General features: G+C 43.9%; 2 protein-coding genes across 4 annotated transcripts in view; one reads left to right on the top strand and one right to left on the bottom strand.

Annotated features, from left to right (window-relative positions):
- Window positions 1–9,398: 9,398 nt before the first annotated feature.
- Window positions 9,399–12,988, top strand: ckbb (creatine kinase, brain b; the record flags this gene model as incomplete). Of its 2 annotated transcripts, none has more annotated exons than XM_080544423.1 (7): window positions 9,399–9,594; window positions 10,614–10,768; window positions 10,980–11,112; window positions 11,444–11,615; window positions 11,951–12,074; window positions 12,223–12,412; window positions 12,810–12,988. In XM_080544423.1, the coding sequence occupies 7 exons, from the start codon at window positions 9,402–9,404 to the stop codon at window positions 12,986–12,988; spliced, it is 1,146 nt and encodes a 381-aa protein (XP_080400549.1). The 2 variants fall into 2 exon arrangements, with proteins under 2 accessions (XP_080400549.1, XP_080400548.1); XM_080544422.1 differs by having other exon boundaries at window positions 9,402–9,594; window positions 10,614–10,795.
- A 1,910-nt stretch (window positions 12,989–14,898) lies between these two features.
- LOC308174871 (MAP/microtubule affinity-regulating kinase 3-like) overlaps window positions 14,899–23,598 on the bottom strand; it is a 48,132-nt gene continuing 39,432 nt past the window's right edge. For both annotated transcript variants that reach the window (XM_080549980.1, XM_080549981.1), the window contains exons 15-16: window positions 23,010–23,282; window positions 14,899–16,132 (exon numbers count right to left, since the gene is read on the bottom strand). In XM_080549980.1, coding sequence (XP_080406106.1) covers window positions 15,751–16,132; window positions 23,010–23,282 — 655 coding nt within the window. In that variant the 3' untranslated portion in view covers window positions 14,899–15,750. The remainder of the gene's footprint in view (window positions 16,133–23,009; window positions 23,283–23,598) is intronic.

Below are 23,598 nucleotides of genomic sequence, written 5' to 3'. Positions count from 1 at the left end.
AGCGAAGCTGGCGCTATGCGGTGTGTCTGAACTATGACTGCTATTTTCAAGGCCAGAAATGTTCAGTGCACTTAACCTGCTCATTGTCATGAACACATCTCTATTACCACTCCTCCACCCATCTGAGTGCAGGCAAGATATATCTTCAGGGCTGTGGTCTTTTCCACTGTTACCACCGACACACATTGCTAAGAAGCCTGCATTTGGACTGCATTTGTGTATATATATTTGAATATACAATTGAGAGGAAGACAAATGTAAATCTTTGCAACTTTGTGGCAACATCCTATCGTTGAGTCTCTGTTGAACCATAGTTTTGACCCAACTTTGTTGGCTATTCCAGGCTATTCCACCTGACATGAATGTGTGGGCATTGCTCTTCAGAGCACTCATCTGGCAGACAAACTTCCACTCCCAACCATCTCCTTGGGGCCCTGGACTAGCGCTTTAAACACCCCCCAATGTCAATTCCATGTGGAATTATGAATTGTTCATTCTTTATGTGCTTGTGTAGACATTTAGTGTTAGGAACCACCAGAGCAGTGGTGTGTATGTGGGGTACGGGGCTGGCCTGACCAGTGGTGTGTATGTGGGGTACAGGGCTGGCCTGACCAGTGGTGTGTATGTGGGGTACAGGGCTGGCCTGACCAGTGGTGTGTATGTGGGGTACAGGGCTGACGTGACCTGAGAGAGGCTCACACCTGTTAGCGTCTGGAAGTGACAACATTCACATTCTGGCAACATTCACCCTAGGCTGGCGGGTAGGCAGGCAGACGGGCAGGTTGGCGGGTAGGTAGGTAGGCAGGCAGGCAGGCGGGCAAGTAGGCAGGTATAGGTAGGCAGGCAGGCGGGCAGGTAGGCAGGTAGGTAGGCAGGCAGGCGGGCAGGTAGGCAGGTAGGTAGGCAGGCAGGCGGGCAGGTTAGCGGGTAGGTATGCAGGCAGTCAGGCGGGCAAGCGGGCAGACGGCCAGGCAGGTGGGAGGGGGCAAAAAAGGGACGCAGAGTGAGAGGAGACGCATTACGTCACTGCTGTTTTTGTTCTCATGGCAACAATGGAGCCAATGTTTCATTAAAAGTGCTATAACTCAGTCTCTGCACTCCAGTGGCTCTGAGTTAATATGCAAATTAGTTGACTATGAATGGAGTGGAGGGGAGGGAGGGAGGGAGGGAGGGAGGGAGGGAGGGAGGGAGGGAGGGAAGGAGGGAGGGAGGCTGATAAAGGCGGAAGACGGGACGGTTGAAATCTTGAATCGGCCAGTCAGGATGCCTAGATGTGCCAGACATAAGACACACACACACACACACACACACACACACACACACACACACACACAGTGTCACACTAACATGGTGGTGGATGGGCAAGAGCTCCATTTACTGCTCAGAGAACCTGAATCAATTAAGACAGAAAGACAGGGGAGCAGAAAATAGCTGCTCCTCAGAGGCCCAAGGCCTGCAGAACTGGGTAGCAGACGGATGAAGGTGACCGGAGGAGGGAGTGCATGCTGCTCTTTGTCTGTGTGTGTGTGTGTGTGTGTGTGTGTGTGTTTGTCTGTGTCTGTGTATCTGTGTGTGTATGTGCGTGCGCACGTGCAAGTGGAGTCAGAGCAGACCAAGGAGAAAAATCATGCTAAAAATAGAGTTGTTTTGCTTCTGTGCCCAAATCAAGTCAAAGGAATGCTCATTATCCCATGACGGGAAATATATTTGGCTGATATAACAACACATCAACAAAACAAAATGTCAATAACAACAACAACAACAACAACAACAACAGGCCAAGGAGTGAAGAGACTGAGTTATACCACTTTATTGTGTCCTCAGTCATTTGAATGAACATATTGTTGCTATACTACAGTATTTGAGAGGTAACTCTATTAGCGATATAGCAATAAAATGATGGTATTTTCATGCTATCTAAGTCAATCGACTCCCTGTAAGTCGGAGTAACTGTGGGAGTGTGCTTCAGAGGGAGAAGGGCCATTAGACTCCCTCCTGCCAACAACTTCACAGCAGGACATTCATAAGAGCACTTCAGCCACTTCACCCTGTCCATAGAAAAAAGTAATAATTGGATGAATTGCAGTGTGCTGAAAATGGAAAAGAAAATTCATAGGAGGGGTATGATGGAGTATTTTCCACTTCCCTGCCTCCCACAGACATGCTACAGGACGCTCCCACAGACACTGAAGCAGATTCATCCTAGAGTGTGGACCGCTCTTCCACAGCGTTGCCACACATTGTCCTGGGGAAGAGTCGATGTACTTGAGGCCTGCGGGTTCTGTGAAGCAGCTTAAAAGGCTTGATTCAGAGCATCAGCGCGCCGTGCCACATCAGCTGGCCTGGAAGAGCACCATCTGTGTAGGGTCATGTGATCATGTGATCATGTGATCTGTGTAGGGCCATGTGATCATGTGATACACCCCCCCCCGCCCCCAAGCATTTACAATTACACACACACACAAACCTACATGTAAACACACACACACACACACACACACACACACACACACACAAAGGGCAGCATGAGTGTGGCATGGGCTAGGACAGTGGGAATAGTGGGATTATTAGGGGGACACAGTGGATCCCTTACCTCACTATTGACGACCAGCTGACCTCAGGTCACCAACCTATTACAAGACTCCAATGAAATCCAGCCTCTATCACGCCCCACCCCCACTGAGCCCTGCAGCAGGCCATAGCATGTTTAAGATGTGTGTGTGAGTGAGGGGATGGGGGAGGGGGAGTATATTATTATTTTATTATTAGAGTGAGTGAGAACGCTAAAGCTAAACACTCAGAGTGCAGATAAGGGAGACTACTGGGTATTAGCAGCACTCTTCCAACACGAGCAAATAAGCCTCTCATTCATCTCATCACAGAATGGAGGCGTAACATAATTCATGCATAATGCCACATCAGATCTACACTGTGGCAGCTTCAATTAAACCCTAACTCAGCCTCCATTCTTAAGGAGGATCCTTCGTCTCAAGTTCAAGACGTTTTAATAGCCAGTGCTGTCATTTTGGGTCACCTTACGAACACCTGCTCATCAGGCTATAGCAGATTGTGTGGGGGATGGGGGAGTGTGTGTGAGAGGGGGGAGGTGGGTGAGAACCTCAGCCATCCTGTGTTGATTCCATTTTACATGTTAACCATTTAGCTGATGTTTTTATCCAAAGCAATTTACAATTACAGATACAGACAGAGACAGTCTCCCTGGAGTAACTCAAGGGCACACTTGTGGTGGTGTTCCCAGATGGGAGTTGAATTCATGACCTTTTGATCACCAGTCCAACTCACTAACCACTAGGCCACCACTACCCCCACAATGCTGTGTTGCAATTCTGTGTTGAAGGTGCTCTTTACCCATCATCGCTGACTCATAACATGTCTTTCTCATCAGGTTTCTCCTCGGCTGTAGTAGACTTCCCTTTCGTCCATTGCTCAAGGTCATGATTTCATCATAGACACACGCTCTCTCCACTCCCCTTCACCAGACAAACATAAAGGCTAAAAGTAAAGCAAGACACATGACCAGTAAACATTGTTCACCATATATGATAAAGCCCTTTCTATTTTCCACTACAGTACCCCTCCCTGGAACAAAACCATCCAAGCTTCTCTCTGCCAATACTAGGGCAGGCTCACTATGCACTACTGAGCCTTTTCACTGGCAGAAGGGGGGGGGCATGGATTCATTATTCAAGATAATTGAGCTCTTATAAAAGGAGCCGCTGACCTAAATTCACGTGGCTGGTTAAAAATGCAGGATGACTGCGATATGAACCACTGTGATGAAAGAAAATTATGGCCGGCATTTTAGCATGCTAACAAGTGGGATATTTAACTTTAACCTTGGTGGCAATTGTTGCTGCTCAGACTATGTTCTTAAAAGTGGTGGTCAAACTGCTCTAAAACAGTGGTTCTTAAACCTTTTTTTGCCAGGACCAACCTTAAGCCTGCATTTTTTTGTCTATACATCTACACCCACTGTCTCATCTTTAGCCAAAACACTCCAAACCTACCATTTGGGAAAGACTACTGCTCTGGAGTACCAGTCCTAGACTCCTAGGAGTCTCCAGCCTCTTGGCCATGCCCATGCCTAATTTTCCAAATCTCCTACTAATTAAAAACCCTGTCAAGTACCGGTAGTACTGTAAGGAGGAACTGAATTAGTAATGAAGCAATCTTGGCCTAGCTCTGAGCCTGGGGACCGCCTACTCTGACATGGATGACTACTATTGGCTCAAAGCTATGTTTGGCCTCTGGACTGATCCAATCCGAATACAGAGAGAGCCAGACTGTTGGGTGCTTGTTGTGCTTTTCTGTCTGTCAGTAGCTCTGAAATCTTGATAGCGTTGACAAAGGAGATTGGAAACTTTCAAGACCTCTAATGAGCTGGCAGTGCCTCGTCAGTTATAAGTGAAGGAAAAATAAGCCCTTCAAGGAGACTAATAAACTTCAGCACAAGGTGTGCACCATATATACAGTAGGGCCAAGGACCAAGCCATTGAGCATACTGTAGAGACAGGGATTGTGGAGATGCGTTGTCATCAAAATCTCACCAGTTAAAGTAATGTCAGCAGAATGATAGATATCAGGTTTTGTTTTTCTACAAAAAGGAGAATGGGCAATTATTCTTCCTTTTTGTACTTTTAAGGTTATTCAGACTGTTGGAAATTGGGGAGAGGACAGATAGAGGGGACATAGTAGAGAAAGTGGCTGGGGTTTAACCTATATCACTAGCACATCACGTAGTCAGCACAATCTGAAGAAGAAGCGCTATACGAATAAAATGCATCATAATTATTCTTATTATAACTATTCATATTTTTCATCTCTGGCTCCAATGATACGCATCTCCTTTCCCAAGTCTTAGAGCTGCAGACTTCAGTCATCAATAGAGTTTGACTTCTTCATCGGTGATAGCAGTGTCGTGCCTTTGAGCCAGATGTGGCCCGCTATCATCGTGTAACCAGGAAGTGCCATAGCTATGACACCAGGCACGCGTGTGATGCATGAGCCTGAGGCCCTGTGACAGCGATGCCACGAGATGACAGCATCCTTCGATCCTACATCACTCATTGTGGCAGGCGAGGAACGCACACTTTAGATCACCCGGATCAGGTGCGGAAAGCCTATGACATACTGTAGAGCTCAGCTCCATTGTACTTTAAGTGGCTTTGGATAAAAGCTAAATGGCTACATTAACCCTCTCCGTCTGCATCTGTCAGGCTAATAAGCTTAAAGGGAGGAGCTGAGATTAGGACATTTCCTGAAAGGAGAGTCCTAACTGAAACCAAACAAGCTTTCTTGCATCCTCTCTACTTACTATTCCTCACAGTCTATTTGGTCTGTGGCCATAGTGTTTCCGGCAGAGAGCCTGGTATCTTCCTATATATACTGTGAGAGTGGCAGACTTTCCCCTCGGGTTGCTCTGGCGCATTGTTGAGCTGATAAACAAGACTGCAGGCAGGGAAACGGTTTAATTAATGCTGAACTGCGCGAATGGAGAGGTTGTGATTAGTTTAGAGGTGAATCTGTGTTTGAAGGAGTGTGTGTAGAAGAAAATTGGGACTGACTCCCACATTTAACCCTAGATTTTCTTTGATTGCAATTCAGAGATGAGAGAAGGGTAGCTGTGTTTGGTATGGTAACTCACCTAATTGTAACTGACTGGTTATTGATGAACAAAGGTTGTGGGTGGTGCAATTCAAGTTTGTGTCAGCTTGTAAAGTCTACATGTTAATTGGGTAGTGTGTTCAGGGCCCAGGCAAGGGTATTCATCACACAGATTCAGCAATGAAAAAGACCTCCGCTATCTTTGACTGCCCTTTGACCTTTGCAAACTGAAGCAACTTGGGCAGCTGATAGATAACAATAATAGATCTTATTTCAATCAATGACACACTTTCTAGTTAAGCCAAAATACTGCAATGCAATGGATTCGGTGAGTAATCCCCACTACTATCTAGTCAATTATAACACTACTTTACACTGTTAGCAGGCTCACAAAAAAGCTGTGCTAGTTGACTAGAGTTGAGTGTGTCATTGATTTTCAACAACATTGACATTTATTTAAATGTTTCTGAATAAAAATCTGAACATTTGATCGGCTGCTGACTTGTTCATGGTTTCACCAGCTACTGCCACATTTGTGTACTCACTCTTCTGCAAGCACAGTTGTCACTATATGAAAAGGGTATGAACCAGCATGTTAAAGTCTTATTACGTGACCCACCCAAGTCACATTTAAAAGTCCTTCCTCCCTTTGTTGTTTCCTGCTGTGTGTCGTTGTCTGTCCTCCTCATACATATTCACGATGACACATTTTGTCTGACAGAGACGGGTGGCCAAGGACGGCTCTGTCCTGCAGAGTCACAGAAAGTGCCTGCACTGCCAACATGTCCACGTCTGCTGATGGCACTGCAGTGAGATGGTGCTTACGGAGCATTCTTTCCCTGGTGGGACTGATGAGAAAATCGGGTCTGGAACTGGCTGTGATGTGATCTGGCTGTGACAGGGAATACTATGAAAGGTTCCAGCCCAAACCCAGCATATATTTAATGTCAGATTTCCTGAATATTCCTGGTTGGTGAGATAGCATTCCTTAAACCTCAATTTTGTCTAGTTGTATGATCATTACAAAGACGCTTTGGATCCTTATACCATCCTAATTTATGCAAGCACCCTGGGATTGATCCCATGGATAGTTTAGAATGACTAAAGTATCCACGACTTTGCAACTGGGGCCAGTTCTGTGCTATCCTCTGCAGGCAGATTGCAGCATGGTGGCCTGGTGTCCTCTGTTTGCAGCTCCCTGTATTAGCATGGAGGGGACACAGAGCCACCTGGGCCCAGAGCCCACAGTCAGGTCCACTGCCAGAGCAGTCACACATAGTCACACTGCAGTGTGTGAAACCGGACTGTGGTGTTAGGGACAGAGCAGAGGAGGGGTGAGCACTGTGCAGTACAGGACAGCTACACTGATCAGTTCTGTAGGAGCAGGACTGTAGCCTGTAGAATCTGGGACTAGGGTGTGTGTGTTGCCAGGTGGGACTAGGGTGTGTGTGTGCGTGTGTGTGTGTGTGTAGAGTCTGTGATTAGTGTGTGCGTAGAATGTGGGACTAGAGTGTGTGTGTGTTGTCAGGGTAGATCAAGGAAGTGTCTGTGGGAGGTGTGTGTGTGATGGAGGTTGAAGAATACCTGCAGCAACACCTACCGTTCAGCCAATTCCCCCTACCACACACACACACACACACACACACACACACACACACACACACACACACACACACACACACACACACACACACACACACACACACACACACACTCACTTTTCCACACCTAATTAATAATTCCTGAACCTGCAGCGAAAGTGCACAGTCACTATGGCACAACTCACGTCACTTCCTTGTTTGTAATACAAGCATACAGTTACCCTTATGTCTCTACTCGTTGATATCATTGATTTTCAGTTTCCAACGCCAGCCACCATTCCAGTGGAACAGACTCCAGGTTACGTAAGGCATGTTCTGCTTCTGAGAACCATCTTAATGTAAGCACCATGTAGGCTTCAACTGGATAATGGATTTTAAAAATAAACACTCCCTCTGCTCAGGGCAACTATGAAGCACTGCCTCTCTGAATTAACTATCTCATCAAGATGTAGAGTTTTGTTGACGATCCTAAATATAACATTACTAAACGCCAACCTTGTTTATACAACAGTTAGTTCCGACCAAGTAATTTGATTGGACAAGAGGCATTCCATGAGTTACGATACAGTATAACAGCACTGGGACTTTTAACTATATGTATCACTCCGCCGCACAGGTGTTCTAAATGACCGTTAATTAGACTACATTGTAGAGCGGACCTGCGCCATCGTACTGCTGTTCTAACCTCCGGACATTTGTAAGTGTGAGTTCAAGAGGCGCGTCTGATTCAATTGCTTGTGCTAGAATAGACTGTGTACTACTGGATACCTCACCGTATTCATTGTTAGAGAGTTGACTCATGTTGATATTTGACTATAATGTGCACACTAGAAAACGATTTGGATCCTGCGGCCTCGTACCTACGACCGAATCACAGCCGTGCTGATATTCAGTATAACATACTCCCTCTCGTGTGATATTGCTTAAATATGCACCCCTCCCCCCAAACAATGAGTCAGCGGCAGAGGCAGCATCCACCCATGTTGTTGATAACGTACATGGCTACCTCACCAGAGCATCTTCAATAATTCTGTCTGACTGTAAATACATTGAGGTTTAGGAGCATATACAATCTCCGAATACACTGAATGTACCCTCAGATATCGCTAATTTGTCTCCCACTGCTGTCAATCACCTAGGGAGCTGTCAAGGAACGAGTCATGTGATATGTGAGGCCTCGGCTGTTAAATTGCGGTTCTGTCGCTACATGCGATTGCGTTATTCACTCTCCAATAGAATGAATGGACTCTAAATAGTAACCAATCAAACGAGAGCTCCTGTGGCGTATAAAACCCCACCAAAGCCGCTTATTTCTGGACATCAGTATTACCGCTTGTGTGTTTGTTCCTGGTCGAAAGAAAGGATTTTTGTGTTTTTCCTAAAGAAAAGCGTCCTAAGGTAGGATTAGATACCTTTACGGTACTGAAACCCACACATGGATCATTATCTCATAATATTGGTGACATTAGAATATAATGCGTTGAAAGCACTTTGTCATTAATATATGCTTTGGTGAAATTAACAATGATTGCAATGGTTTGGATTATGGCTGAACAAAGAATTTGATTATTTGTTGAGCGCATCTAAGAACGACGCATCATTTCAAGGGATTAGAGGCGTCTATGATTCATCTAAAAATGGATATCCAGGAGAAATAGATTATGTCGAATAAAGATGAATAACATTTTATTCAGGTTAAAAATTTCTCAAATCACTAGACGAGGTGGATATTGTCATTCTGCAATATCTTTCATCGACCTTGCAGTCTCCATTTAGGTATTATCAAATAGGGGGCATTACGCATTAGTCCAGTGGCTACGCTCCAGACAAAGGTATATGGACTCTCCCTCTTTGGATTTACACGGATGAATGCATTGATTTAATCTACACATTTAATAATTATTTCATTAGTAGCAACAGTAATTGACGCACCATTCGCAGTAATCTCCCTTGTTGGATTTGGGAACCGAGAGGGCAATTTACCTGCATTCCGCTTTGAATGAGGAGAGGAGGCGCACATTAGAGGGAATTTGTTTCCTGCTTTTTTCCTGCTTAATAATAATAATGGTTTTGTTTCTTTTTTTTAAATGGATTTACTTTGCCCTGTAGGTTGTTTCAGTGGTCCCGATTGATTTGTCATTGTGCTTTATTCCTCGCGCGCAGGTGAAAGCAATCATGCCTTTCGGTAACACCCACAACCAGTTGAAGATGAACTACTCCTCGGAGCAGGAGTACCCAGACCTCAGCCAGCACAACAACCATATGGCCAAGGTGCTCACTCCCGAGATCTACGCCAACCTTCGTGATAAAGAAACTCCAAGTGGATTTACCTTGGATGACGTCATTCAAACTGGGGTTGATAACCCAGGTAAAAAGCCTTTATTTCCGAATGTTCTGATTTGTTGTGCTGAAGGGAGGTGCGAGTCTCATAAAATGCCAATATGTTGCCGTATCAATCACGTATCGGCTGAAACCTTACCCGTTCCAACGATGACCAGCCTGCGCTGTGACGGCAAATAAAAATAAGAGCATTTATTTTTCGACCCAGTCAATGGTTAAGCATAATTGCATAGTGACCCATGATGACCATAATTATTTCTGCCTCTGAAGTCATAGGCTCTCAGCGTCATTCATTACCAATGGCATTTGCTGAGTAAGGTCGAATCCACATTTGGTGTCTGCATGGAACCATTGCTGAGTAAGCTAGGTTTAGGCCTCGTTAACTCGTTCAGACCTAGTTGTCAATGCTTTTGATTGGTGACGTTAGCAATACAAATGCAGAATAAGTAGCAATGTCTTTCACTATGCTATTATGTCCGTGGTCAAGGGATTATCAAATCAATATAAGTAGGCATATGCAAGTCTTGTCGATCCCAGCCACAAAGCTAAATATAAACTATGGAGGTTTAGTTGCATATTGTTTACAGTAGCCTACATGACATTTTTGCTTGTGTTGGATGTATGCATACTTCATTCTTGCCCTCTTATACAATGCTTAGTTTTAGAATTATACATTTGAAAAATACATATGCTCATGGGCATTAGGTCAGCCCCTGTTTGATTATTTGAATTTAATTGTTTTAGTCTATTAAGGGGGGCCCTTTTGGCTCAAGAGCACCCTCGGGGGCAAAATCCTCCATAACCTAACATTAACCGATGACACAGAATACTGAATATTAAGTATTTATGATGATTGCTTCTCAAGAGACTGGCTAAAGTGATTATCACTAACTATATAAGACCAGCTGCATGCAACTGTTGGTGTCATTGACCACAATTCTGTGTCATAATCCAAACAATGCAACAGAAGGCACCGATGATTGCCAGCATTGTAAGTAGGAAAAAAAAGATGACAAAATAACACGCATTGGACATTTTCTGTTCCAGGCCATCCCTTCATCATGACAGTGGGCTGTGTGGCCGGGGATGAGGAGACGTACGAGGTGTTCAAGGAGCTGCTAGACCCAATCATCGAAGACCGCCACGGTGGATACAAGCCCTCAGACAAACACAAGACCGACCTGAACCATGACAACCTCCAGGTAAGGACACACCACCTCCTAAACTGTGTGACGAATTAAACCATTAATTGAAGATTCCATTCATGAATCCAAAAAAGAGATTGAAATTCTATTCAATCTCTGTAGCTATAGCACTGGTTAATGCATATGAAACGTATCCTGTTATAGCTTCAATGTTAATATGTCATATTATGTCATATTAATTCCTAATATGTCTGGTTTTTTTGGGTAGGGTGGCGATGACCTGGACCCCAACTACGTCCTGAGCTCCAGAGTGCGAACCGGAAGGAGCATCCGTGGCTTCTGCCTCCCCCCACACTGCAGCCGCGGGGAGCGGCGCAGCATCGAGAACCTGTCCATTGAAAGTGCGTAACAAAGCCTAACCCTCTAATGCCTCGAGTCCTGCAGTCCCGTGTGCAAATGCTGACCCCTGGCAGTACGGACTGAAACTGCAATTTTTATCCTCCAAGTCTAAAGATGATGCACTCTCGATGACACTATTGTCTACCTGTTTTATTTTGCACCAGTTAAAATGTGCTGCACTTCCAATGAGCTATTAAGTCCTTTAACAGTGCTTATTTGGGTGTTATGACTGTGTGCAATGAGTTTCATTCATAAGCAGTTTGCTGCGTAGTGTTTTGAAAAACTGATTACTGCTCATGTTAATTGTTTCCCGGAATGTTTTTCTTTGCGTAGGCTTAGACGTACTCGACGGGGACCTCAAAGGCAAGTACTACGCCCTGAAGAACATGTCGGACGACGAGCAGCAACAGTTAATCGATGACCACTTCCTGTTCGACAAGCCCGTGTCCCCCCTTCTGCTAGCTTCTGGGATGGGCCGTGACTGGCCTGACGGCAGGGGCATCTGGTGAGTCCCATCTGGGGGAGGGGGCAGGAGGTTTATAGTAGATGTAGGGTTGATCATCTAAGGGGGGTTATAGGGAGATGTAGGGTTGATCATCTGGGGGGGGGGGGTCAGGGGGTTTATAGGGTTGATCATCTGGGGGGGCAGGCGGTGATCCATAGAGGTATAAACACTAGAGGGTGCACTCTCCTAATCTCTAGGAATTGATCCACTTTAGTAGGGTGCCTCGGGTGTGGAACTGAATAAATGTGGTGTGGTCCATGGCCCACAGCTGTTGATGCCTTTGATAATATAGATGAATTTCCCTCGGCTGACGGCAGAATCTTTTTCCCACACAGGCACAACGAGGGCAAGACCTTCCTGGTGTGGGTGAATGAGGAGGACCACCTGCGTGTCATCTCCATGCAGAAGGGTGGCAACATGAAGGAGGTGTTCGACCGCTTCTGCACAGGCCTCACAAAGGTGCGTTCAGCGTGGATGTCAAGCTGTAACATTCCAATTCAGTCATGTTAGTAGACTTTTAACCATGACCTTTAATCCCTTTGAAGGACTCCCATGTTGAAGGTCACTGTCAACAGTGTTGTCCTCTTGTCTCTCCCTCCCCCTGCAGATCGAGACTCTGTTCAAGGACAGGGGCCATGAGTTCATGTGGAATGAGCACCTGGGCTATGTCCTCACCTGCCCCTCCAACCTGGGCACAGGGCTGCGTGCCGGTGTGCACGTGAAGCTGCCCAACGTCAGCAAGCACGAGAAGTTTGGCGAGATCCTCAAGAGGTTGAGGCTGCAGAAGCGCGGCACAGGTGAGCACTTCCTATCAACTTATTTTTCAGGAGATATATTTGACTTTTTCAATACTGTGATATGTAAATGACACGTGTCGCTGAAGTCATGTGGTTTTTATCAGTCTCCTTGCTACCATAGCACAGTAGGCTGTATAGCATTCATTTACACCAATACGATTATAATTATCAGATTCCTTTAGTCGGCTCTTCGATACTTTTCTATGTGCAACGCTGTGAACACTTCACCTGAAGATTACAAGTTAACAGAAGCTTTTGCCTTTCCTTTGACCCGGCTTCGGAAGTAGTTTTACCATGCAGTTTTCTCGGATGATACTTGAAATAAAACGAGGGGCAAAGGCTCTACAATATGTGTCGCTTAAAATGTTAATAAATAATCGTTTGTCTCCTCCCTTAGGTGGAGTGGACACTGCGGCTGTGGGAGGAGTGTTTGACATCTCCAACGCTGACCGCCTGGGCTTCTCAGAGGTGGAGCTGGTCCAGATGGTGGTGGACGGCGTCAAGCTCCTGGTGGAGATGGAGAAACGTCTGGAGGAAGGCCAGGCCATCGATGACATCATGCCCGACCAGAAGTGAACGCTTTCACTTCGACCTCTATGCCCCGCCTCCCTTTCTTCACCATTATGTCCCCTTCCCTATCCAAAAACTCCCAATAATCTTAACTACATCAACGAAATACACTCTGCCCGAGCATTAGTGGCACTAAAAGTTAGACGAGTCTTCCATCTGTGTGATGAAGGATTTTGTATCTCAAAGCCGTCATGTTGCAAAAATATTGAGGACGGATCTTAACACCTGAAATAAAGTCTATGGTCTGTGGAGGTTGCTTGCTTTTTGTCACTTAATTATTATTTCTTTATGAAGGCTGTGTACAAATTATTAATGGGTCATGATTCATAGCTGCTTTTTTGTTCAATCAAGTATCACTGTCAAAGCCAGATCTGAATCTACCTTAGCCGACTTCTAATTTGTAATGTTGTAATGTTATAAACACTAGACAGTGCACTCCACTAAATTAACTGATTATATGGGGAGCCCCATTGTGTCAACTGTCTTCATCTTCTGTGACTAGTGGGGTCGATGAATCAATTGTTGGTGATTCACTGCCACCTGCTGTGCTGGAGTGTAAGCTTGTTTTTAATCATTTATTGGCACCAGTAGATGTGTATGCACATGATCATGTGCCATCTATAAGTAGCCTTATTGCTAATTAACTACAGTACATGGCCCGACCTCATGCTGTCACAAATGCAATAAAAGGGAAAGATGGCAGGTGCCTACTCGTTGCATAGATCAAGGCTAACTTAAGATAATGTAGTGAAGAGATGTGATCCTTCACTCTCCCCTTACGTTTCTCCTATTAAATGCTTTTAAAATCAAGGATTTCCTGGCAAGCATTCAACATGTTTTCAGTGTCATGTAGCCAACAGCCCTTACAAGTGTAACTAAAGAGCACAGTTTATTTATCGGGTTCAGGAGTGCTATAGGTAAAAGCAAATCCCTGATCCATCTCAGATTTCAGGATTTCAAAGTCAATATATTGGCAGAGACAAGTCAAGGGTGATTAAAATAATTAACATAACATTTCAGAAAGTGCATAATCGATTGAGTCAACATTTATAATAATTACCATTCTAGAGGGGTTTGTTCATAAAATATGCATTATTTAATATAGTGACTCCTCTTGACTGAGCCCAGAAATGGCTGCCTAACCATTTCAAGTAGGAGCCATAATTTCCAGACATTTCTGTTACAATAAAACAGTAAGATAAGAACCCTGGGTGTTTGTGTTCTACAAAGCACTTTCAAGGAACCAGACATTAGAAGTGTTAACCACTATAATACAGGCTACGGGTTACAGGCCTAAATATGCATTACCCTTGAACTTTGTTTAAAAAAAAAGAAGAAATCATTTAAAAATGAACCCAACTACACAAACGTGTCTGTTTTATGTACTTCATGATATTGGGAGTAATCATGTACCTCAAAAAGAAGGACAGAGCTCTATTATAGTTTAGTGAGAGACAGACGCTGGTCGCATTTAATGTGTTTTAATGGAGACACTGATTAACCTTACCCAGTGATGAGTTAACATTAATTCCATAGATCTCGGCTCACGGTTAAAAGAAAAAAAAGGTATATCAATATGCAGCCGTTGCAAAACTAAGGTACATTATTTACATAAAAAGACATGAAAAGAACAACGAAGGACAGTGGCAACATTCTTAGGGGTGTGGAAGTGAATACTGTAGCCAGAAAATGGCTAGTTTTAACTTTGACTTTGTCATAGAACGAGCAATCGCATATGATTCCGTCCATGGGCCAGAGTGGGCGGGACCACATAGCGGTTGGCAGTTCAGTTATGTTTCATAAGAACCTTAAAAAAAAAAAAAAACGCCATAACGTCAAAGAAAAACAACTAAATATTAATATACACCAGGAAGGAAAATCTTCCTGATTTCTCTGTGAAGTCTCTTTTTAGCAAACGTCTCAAAGTCCCACAATACTTTGCAGCACTCCCCCATGTTGAAGTGGGGTCTACTGAAGACCATCATCATCACGGCACTGGCATCAGCGGCATCCAGCCCCTGCTCTCTGGGGTGACCCCTTACAGCAAGAGCCATTACCAGCTACAGTAGGTCCATTGCATTTACAACCACACTGATGAACACTGACGAACAACAGGTTCAAATCATATTGTGTGTGTGTGTGTGTGTGTGAAGTGTAAGAGGATGGTCAAGTAAAGCGGGGAAAGCTCGTTTACTGCCGAAAGTGACAGTATCGACAACGATAACAATAATACCATCACTTGTTGTGCAATTAGCTAGGTTATCCAACCAGTCTTACCTGGTGGCCATGTTCTCCTGGCATCACAGGGTGAGGGGGGCCAAGAGAAGTTCTGGGTATATAGTCGGGGGGAAGGGGGTCAATGTTTCTGTCACCCCATTCTTTCCCCTCCTCTGTGTCTCTCATTTAAGGGGCATCTTAGGGGGGCAGCCTCTAAGGCAATAATGCAGAAGTGCATTCAGAAAGAAAAAAAGAAAATATTCAAAGTCTTTTTACTGCACCTACAGTTCAAGACCACCTGCCGCATCAATAATAATAATGCTCCAACGATGCAGAAAACGATTGCCTAAAGCTCTACATCATTTTTCAATACTTTTGTAAGTGTCTTGGCGAAATTGGTGTATCTGCTACTTCATTTTTTAACAAGTGTACAGCTCCGTTCAGATTTCACATAACGTTTGTCCGTCACAAAATCACTTTTTAACCCCCCCTCACATTACTCTGACAGTTTCGTATCACAATCCCCCCCCACCCTTTTGTCTACGTCGTCTCTACAACTTGAGCTCGTTGGCTATTTTGGACGCAATGTTCTTGAAAGCGATGGACGTCCCCGAGATCCGCTTGAAGCGAACACCATTGAGCGAGAGGCGGGGCAGCTTGCACACTTCCATCTCCCATTGGACCAGGCTCTCGGCGTGGCCGTCGCCGTGGACGCAGAGCAGCAGGAAGCGCTCACGCTGCTCGTAGTCGCAGTTGTTGGCGTCCAGCACCTTGCGGATCTCACGCATCATGTCGGCGGGCTCCATGGAGGAGGTGGTCTTCATGCTCCAGGTGAAGCGGAGGGAGCGGGGCTTAGTGTCCTTCTGTTGGGTCTGTTGGGTCTGCTGGGGCAGCTGCTGCTGGTCGTCCTTCTGGTCTCCTGACACGTTGCGACTGTTGAGGGAGAGAGAGGATGGAGTTAAGACGGATGGAGCTGGGTAGCAGCACACACAATTGAAGGTAGTTGGGGTTCTCGCTGAGGACAATTGAGGTAGTGTGTGTGTGTTAGAGCGTAGACAGTTATAAAAAAGTAGTTTGTGCATCCAGATTGGCAAGATAGTTTGGACTGGTTTGATATAAGTGCATCTTGTGCAATTACATAACACATTCATGCAGGAGGCGCTCCTGGGTTCCCATAACAAAGAGTCATGCAGCAGAGAGGCACAGACAAAAAATTGAATTTCATTTAATGTAGTATCTTCTTTCAGGCACAAGATGATACAGACTTCACTTCTGCATGCAGACAAGGCATATGATGTTTTAATCCACAAGTCGTACTCAAAACTACTAATACACACATGGGAAGAGTAAACACTAAATATCGGTAGACTTCTCAGCAATATCATAGAAGGAAGGAAGCGCTCCACTGATTGTTACAATTTGCCATTACTGATACTCCCCACTATGTGTCAGTAAAAACCAACAGTCTAATACTTAGGTGACTCAAAACTGCCCTCTGCTGGTCTCTAACCACATTAGAGGGTTGAGTCAGTGATGGCAGCAGTATCTCTGGCCTAAGTTGAGACGTGGGTCGGTACTACGGAACATAACTTCAGCTTGCCTAAACACAGACAGAGCACCAGTGTGTACCTTTAGCACTGGCTACAGAGACACAAACTGACACATTATTATACAACTGGTAGTAATCAGTACGAGAGATGCATGGATATCAATGCCACAAAGGACCAGTCCTCATTGCAGGACTGGTAGAGGAACACGTTATGCTTCAGGGACCACAGGTCTGCTAGTTATAATTTGCCCTGGTATGTGCAGCTGACAATGTGTAGGCAGTGTCTGCTTTAGCAGTGGTCAAACAAATGAGGATCTACGTATAGGGGAAGTTAACCTGAAATCCATTTTCAATTGTATTTCTGGTCGATCCCTAATGCATACCATTTCAAACTATCATTTTGTGTACAGTTGCATCAGAGCTATCAAAACATGAGGTCTGTTTAGTTCTTTAAAAAGTCTCATATCTCGTTAAGATATGTCATCCAGCACTCCGACCCGGCTCTACTACTGTTCTTACAATTCTTCTATTCCCAGAAAGCAGCACCCACTAGTTATTGTGCTGTTCAACACGAGGGAGAGGGGAATCTTGGGAGTTGTAGGAATTGAATCCAATGAACAATCTGGGACTGTTGAGGGCATTACAAGTGAGATACAGTGGGGGAAATAAGTATTCAACACATCAACAATTGTTTAATTCAACATATTTCAATTGCAGCTATTCACATGCAATTTAGACCAGATCATAGACCATTGGTATATTGATAAATAAGCCTGGTTTTCTTTTGTCTCACAAGAATGTATTTATCATGTTTGTTTTGATTTGATTTTATTTAAGGATCCCCATTAGAAGCGCACGGATGTACCTCTAGTCTTCCTGGGGTCTTGAACATACAACATACAGACATAGTGTCTAAAGCAACAGTTTTCAATACTCCTTCACTGACTTACTGTTATTCCTTGTTACTTTTTCTTTCTTTTGCACTGATTTATACAGCACTTTGAGCTGCAATCTTACGTATGAAAGGTGCTATATATATACGCTGAACAAAAATATAAACTTCTTTATGCTCCAATTTTTCATGAGTTGAAATCAAAGATCTAATACTTTTTCTATGTACACACGTTTCTCTCAAATTTGTTTGAATCTGTTAGTGAGCACTTCTCCTTTGCTGAGATAATCCATCCACCTGACAGGTGTGGCATATCAAGATACTGATTAGACAGCATGATCATTGCACAGGTGTACCCTAGGCTGGTTCTTCTTCTTCTTCTTCTTCTTCTTCAATTAATTAATTATTAACTGTACCAGCTGCTTCCAGATCTTTCTGGAGCTCTGCTTGAGTGGTCCTTGGCTCTTGGGCTACTCTTCTGAGTCAGAAGTTCTGACTAACCGGTCAGAAATCTTGCGAGGAGCTCCTGTGCGTGGCCGGTTGATGGCCGAGTGATGTTCCTTCCACGGGTAATGACCCCAATGGTGCTTATAGGAACATTTAGGAGTTGAGAAATCCATCGGTAACCAGTGCCATTACTGTGCTGCCCAACAATCTTGTTGCGACGGTCTTGGGAGAGCTCTTTCCCTCGACCCATCATTAGATGTTTCTTGCTTTTTCAAAAAGTGGAAGTACTTACCCACCAACATGCACTAACCAAGCTGTTTCTAATTAGCACAGGTAGGAGAATTCATTAGTGGTATAAGCTGGTTCAGTGCTTTTTCTTACTGTGTTCAATACTTTTTCCCTGTGTCGTTCCACGTAGCTTTTTTTAATGGATTGAAATGTTACAATTTCTTTAGCTGTGTAGTTTTATTGAGTTAATACCAATGTCTAGTCTGAATTTCATGTGAATAGCTGCAATAGAAACATGCTGAATTAAAAATTGTTGATGTATTGAATACTTATTTCCCCCACTGTATCTTGACTCAAGAGGTCGTTTTAAAATACAATCTTTTGTGAACGTGTTTTCTATTTAATAATGATAACAACAAATCTAACTGGATTACATAAAATTCAGTTTTAAGCTTAACCCAAGAGCGGAACATTTAATTTGTTCATTCACCATTTTCCTAGCCTAAAAGATGAGATGAGATACAGGGTGCTATATACATATTATCATATATGTGCATATCTATACACACATTTACAGTTCCAAATAGATAGCTGAGTAGGCTGCAGGGCTGCAAGAGGAATGGGTTGGGATAGAGGTGAGAAAACAAATGCAGAGTTTCCCATCTCACCTTGAGCCCTCCAATCTCCCGTTCCTCTCAAATTCTGCTGGGCCTCTGAGAGACGGGGGGAGCATGAGAGAAGAGAGAAGAGAAGGAGGCGAAGGAGAGAAAGAAACAATAATAACTTTACCCCTGAATTCCAGTGGGAAAAGTGGGCAACACAACAAATCCAGGGGAAGAAAAAGACCAGTTGACAAGACTAAGAAAAGAGAGGGAAAAAAAGAGATGAAAATGACAGGGAAAGACGAAGTGTTAAGAATTAACAGTGTTCTGTGTCCTCTATGCCACAAGGGACCTCTCCCCATTGCCAGAGGGGTGCAAACACATTTACACCACTAGAAGAAGTATAATACATGCAAAAAGCAGAGGAGTTTGCTTGACATGGGTGTATAGGAGACACTGCAGTTGAACTTCCTGTCTTAAACTGGGCCATGCAACTCCAGATGTTCTTATTAATGTTCTGTACCTAGAGTATGTTGTCGGGAAGGACAAATCAAGGAGGCAAGAGAGAGAAGGGAAGAAATTGTGTATACGCCCTCAAAAAAAAAGGGTTGATGCGTCCAGACAAGAGCGTGTTCAGGCGAAAAAGATGTCAGGAATATTTATACATTCAATAGAAAAGACAGAGAATATTAGGGTTGGACGGTTTCCAAATTTGTATACCGTTAAACTTTCCTCAAATAAAACCACGGGATTCAAAATGACATTGTTGTAGGGCTTTGACAGAGTTGGCAATTTCAAATGACGGAGCCCTATACTTTCTGCGAACCTAAATACATTCATGTCGAACACTGTGAAAACACTGGAAGCACAGTCGCAACACAATTAGGCTACTTCATAGTTTCACAAATATATGTGGAAAGGCACACTTTAGTAGGCTACACCAAATACATGGAACACATAAAATACATGAAACACTGCAAGGAAGATCTATGAAGAACGACATCTTGGAACAGCGTCTTAATTGAATGAACTGCTCTTACTCATTAGCTTGGTTCTTACAAAGTTTCAACTGCTGCTCAAGGTATTTCAGTTTTCAAATACTGCTCAATAATCACTGAATTATTTGACTTAGAATTATGCAGTAAACATACTACAAGCTTTTCATAAAAAAACACATGTCTTTCTCATTAAATCAAAGTTACTCTGACTCGTCTTGAACTGTCGTAAGTCTATCAGCAAAGAAAACGCTATCAAATATAATACCCATGGTAGAGCTGCCAAAATATAGAGCTTTCAAAATAAAAGTACCCATGGTAGAGCTGTCAAAATGTAGAGCGGTCACATGACACGCGATTATGATGTTATTGACAGGTTATTTATTTGACAAATACTTTTATTTCTGAAAAATAAAAATAAAACGTCCCATCATCGCTTTCAATAGCGTCTTCAACCACAGACAGTGGTGCTGGACAAACACTCTTCAGGCATTTGTTATATATAGCAATTTTTCAGCAACCTTTCAGGAGGAATGGAGCATTGTTTCAATGAGCTGTAAGGGTACCAACAAATGTGTCCACGTCTCTATATCGCAATTTATGACGATTTTATGACGCTATTGATAAAAAAACGTTGCTATTTTTTTATTAGTGAGGTTTTCGGTTAAACCGAAAACCCGCTCAACCCTAACGTAGAGCATGTTCATACAATCCAAAACCTCCCAAAACATCTGAGTGCACAGAAGAGTTTCAGTCAGTCATGCAAATGGGGAGGGAGCTGGACCTGGTTGGCTGCGAGAAAGAACATGGAACATCAGGGGCTATTTGGGGCTTAGACAGAGAGGGCCATGACAGGCTGCTTGGGTTGGAGTTGGCCTGACAAGCGGGAAGGACTCTGGAACTGGTGGAGAGCTCAAATGCACTCAACTTCCATGTAAACGTTAATTATTGGCCTTGTACAACGTACCAAACATTTAAAAATCTCATACTACTCTGTAGTATTGTACATATTGTAACTATGACTACCTGGACCAGTAGGTAAAGGAGTACCATTTAATTGCAACCATTGCAACTACTAAGACAGTCACTGGCCATAGGAGCCTCTCACCAAAGAAAGTCCTTTGAAGTGTAACTGTCTCATACTACTCTGAACTACTCCCTCATACCTCAGGCAAACTAAAGGTATTGTAACCCCCTAAAAATGGTCAGAACAGGATAGAGGCAGGGCCACCAGTTACAGAGTCACAGAGAAATCAGGGACAAGTTCCATCTGCTTGGGCAAAGGCAACTTTTAGGGACAACAACATGGGGAGAGAAACCAAGGAGAGGAATTCTCTACGGTCTGGTACCTGAACTCCACTCTGCAACGAACCATCTGTCAATCACCACTTCGATCGGCAGCCACATTTAAAGCCCAGTACGGTGGCCTAAATTGTACAACCAAGAAATGTGTAACCGTGTCAAAACAGGAGGAATGGTTAAGAGTTCTCTGAAATGAAAAAAAGGCATGGCTGACACCTCCATCGCTAGAGTACCGCCTGGCCCATAAATCGCTTCACCCGGGCCGTGTGGGTGACAGAAACGTCAGCAAAAATGGTATTCATTAAAACATTGCTATAGGACCTAGAACAGACCCTTGGGGCACCCCTGTGACCAATGATCCAATGTATGAAACTAGCACAAGACTTACCTTCAGTAATAATAGAAGGAGTATATTTCTTAGGAGACATTTGCCTTCATTTACATTAGTGATTGTGCACAGACATGCTCTGTGAAGAGCCATGCATGGGTGATTAGTAGAGCGTGGTGGTTGGTTTTGACCAGTAGGTGAGAGGTCTTAGACATGCTCAATCATACTCTGATTAGGGCTCAGGGAGCCAAGAGGGTCAGTTTCAGGCATTTCACTGAGCTTTTTGACCACACAGGGTTATAAAGTTGACCAATTAGTCAAGTAAAGTGTTTTGATAAATTGCAAACTGAGCCAAGGTCCTACCTTTTGGCAAACCTGAATGACATGTTTCTAAAAAAACAAAACAACAACCAGTCAAAAGTAGCGAATTCTCAGATTTTTCCAATTATGTATGTGTAAATTATGCATTTCTATTTTTAGAATCTATTTCTAGATGTTGATTACAATATACATTTAGAATAGTTGATTTTGATAGTGCAGACTGTAGAAACTAGTGTTTGGTTTGGGACATTTCTCTTGTATGAAGGAGCACCTGGGAGCATCTGTCATTGGCAGACTGCAGACAGATTATAGACCATGGGAGCCTTCTTGGGGATAGAGTTAAGGTGTTCAAATCTGGTCAAGGAATAGCCATAAACACCAGCCATGAATGAATAAATCTATAGGATAACAGTACATTAATAACATTGTATTGATGCATCTTCTATTCATCTAAATTAAACACTAATTTATGAAAAGATAAGGATATTATTCAAATGTTTTATGGCATAAAAAACCATACTACGATGCACTATGCATGCATCATACTCCTTACAGTAAATGACAGAGCATTATCACTTAATCAAAATATGCCTGTAGCTGACATTGTTTTGGAGAAGAGGCGAATCCTCTTAATACAAAGAACTTCAGGCAAGGAGAATATTTTTTCTGGATAGAATGATTAATGTTTCCTCATATCCATGGAGATGCAGCATGTGGATGTTGTGGCACACATACTAATGAAAAGTAGGATTGTTAGGTTGGGGGGGGGGGCAGGTTCATTAATCACAGTTACAAATGCAATCCCTGTGTACAGACGGCAGACTTTTGAGGGAATAGTATGGTTGTATCCCTCTACTTAGGGGAAATAAAGAATACTTAGTGCCCTATTGAACAAAAACTGCAATACAATTTCAGGGGCTGAGAGAGAAACAACATATAAGACAAGAGTCACAGTTGAGCAGAAGGAGGAATGCTACTCAGTTCAGGGGAGGAGTATCCCTACGAGTGCTTTTTCAAACCAATCGCAGCTTCAAGATAGCACCAATTTGTCTACAGCAGTTTTGTCTCCATGTCCACCTTCACCAGTAATGGGTACAGACAACTTATGGTGAGACTTGGTGGCGGTGAGCTTGGTGGCGGTCTTACCTGCGTGTGAGCTTGGAGGTGAGCTTGGTGAAGAGGTTGGTCGAGCCACGGCTACGGGACTGTGAGAAGGGTGTCGCGTCGTGGGAGAGCGTGGGGGAGGCCGGGGGGCCATTGTAGGTGGCCGTGCGGCGCTCCCTCAGCTGTCCGCCGTGGAAGGTGCTGCGGCTGGCAGTGCCACGGGGAAAGCGCAGCCGATCGGGGGGCGTGGCAGCGCTGCTGACACTGTGGGTGGAGGCTCCCCCGGGGTTCCGCTGGCTAGGCGTGGTCGTCGTGCTGGAGGAGGGGTCAGGGGGTTGAGGAGAGAGGGGCGGAATTAAGACACAAAACTACACTTTTCAGTCAGGGGTGGTGGTGGATTTATGCTATAGGCAACTCCTTTGTTGCAGCCTGACCAAATTTCTTGAGCAACACACGTTCATCAGGGGGATCATTATTCAATGGCCCCTGAATTCAAAATAACTGCCAACTGATTGCTTCATATACAAGAGGGTTAAGAGACTTCAACAAACCAGGTTTGAGATACTGAATGGGCGCCACGTTGACAATAAAGATTACATGGTAACTATAAAACGTGATACTGCATCCAACC

This window comes from Nansenia antarctica, assembly GCF_963989245.1.
Source record: "Nansenia antarctica genome assembly, chromosome: 1".
Taxonomy (NCBI): Eukaryota; Metazoa; Chordata; class Actinopteri; order Argentiniformes; family Microstomatidae; genus Nansenia; species Nansenia antarctica.
Note: the sequence above shows the minus strand (reverse complement) of the source record. Positions and strands in the feature narration are given on the sequence as shown.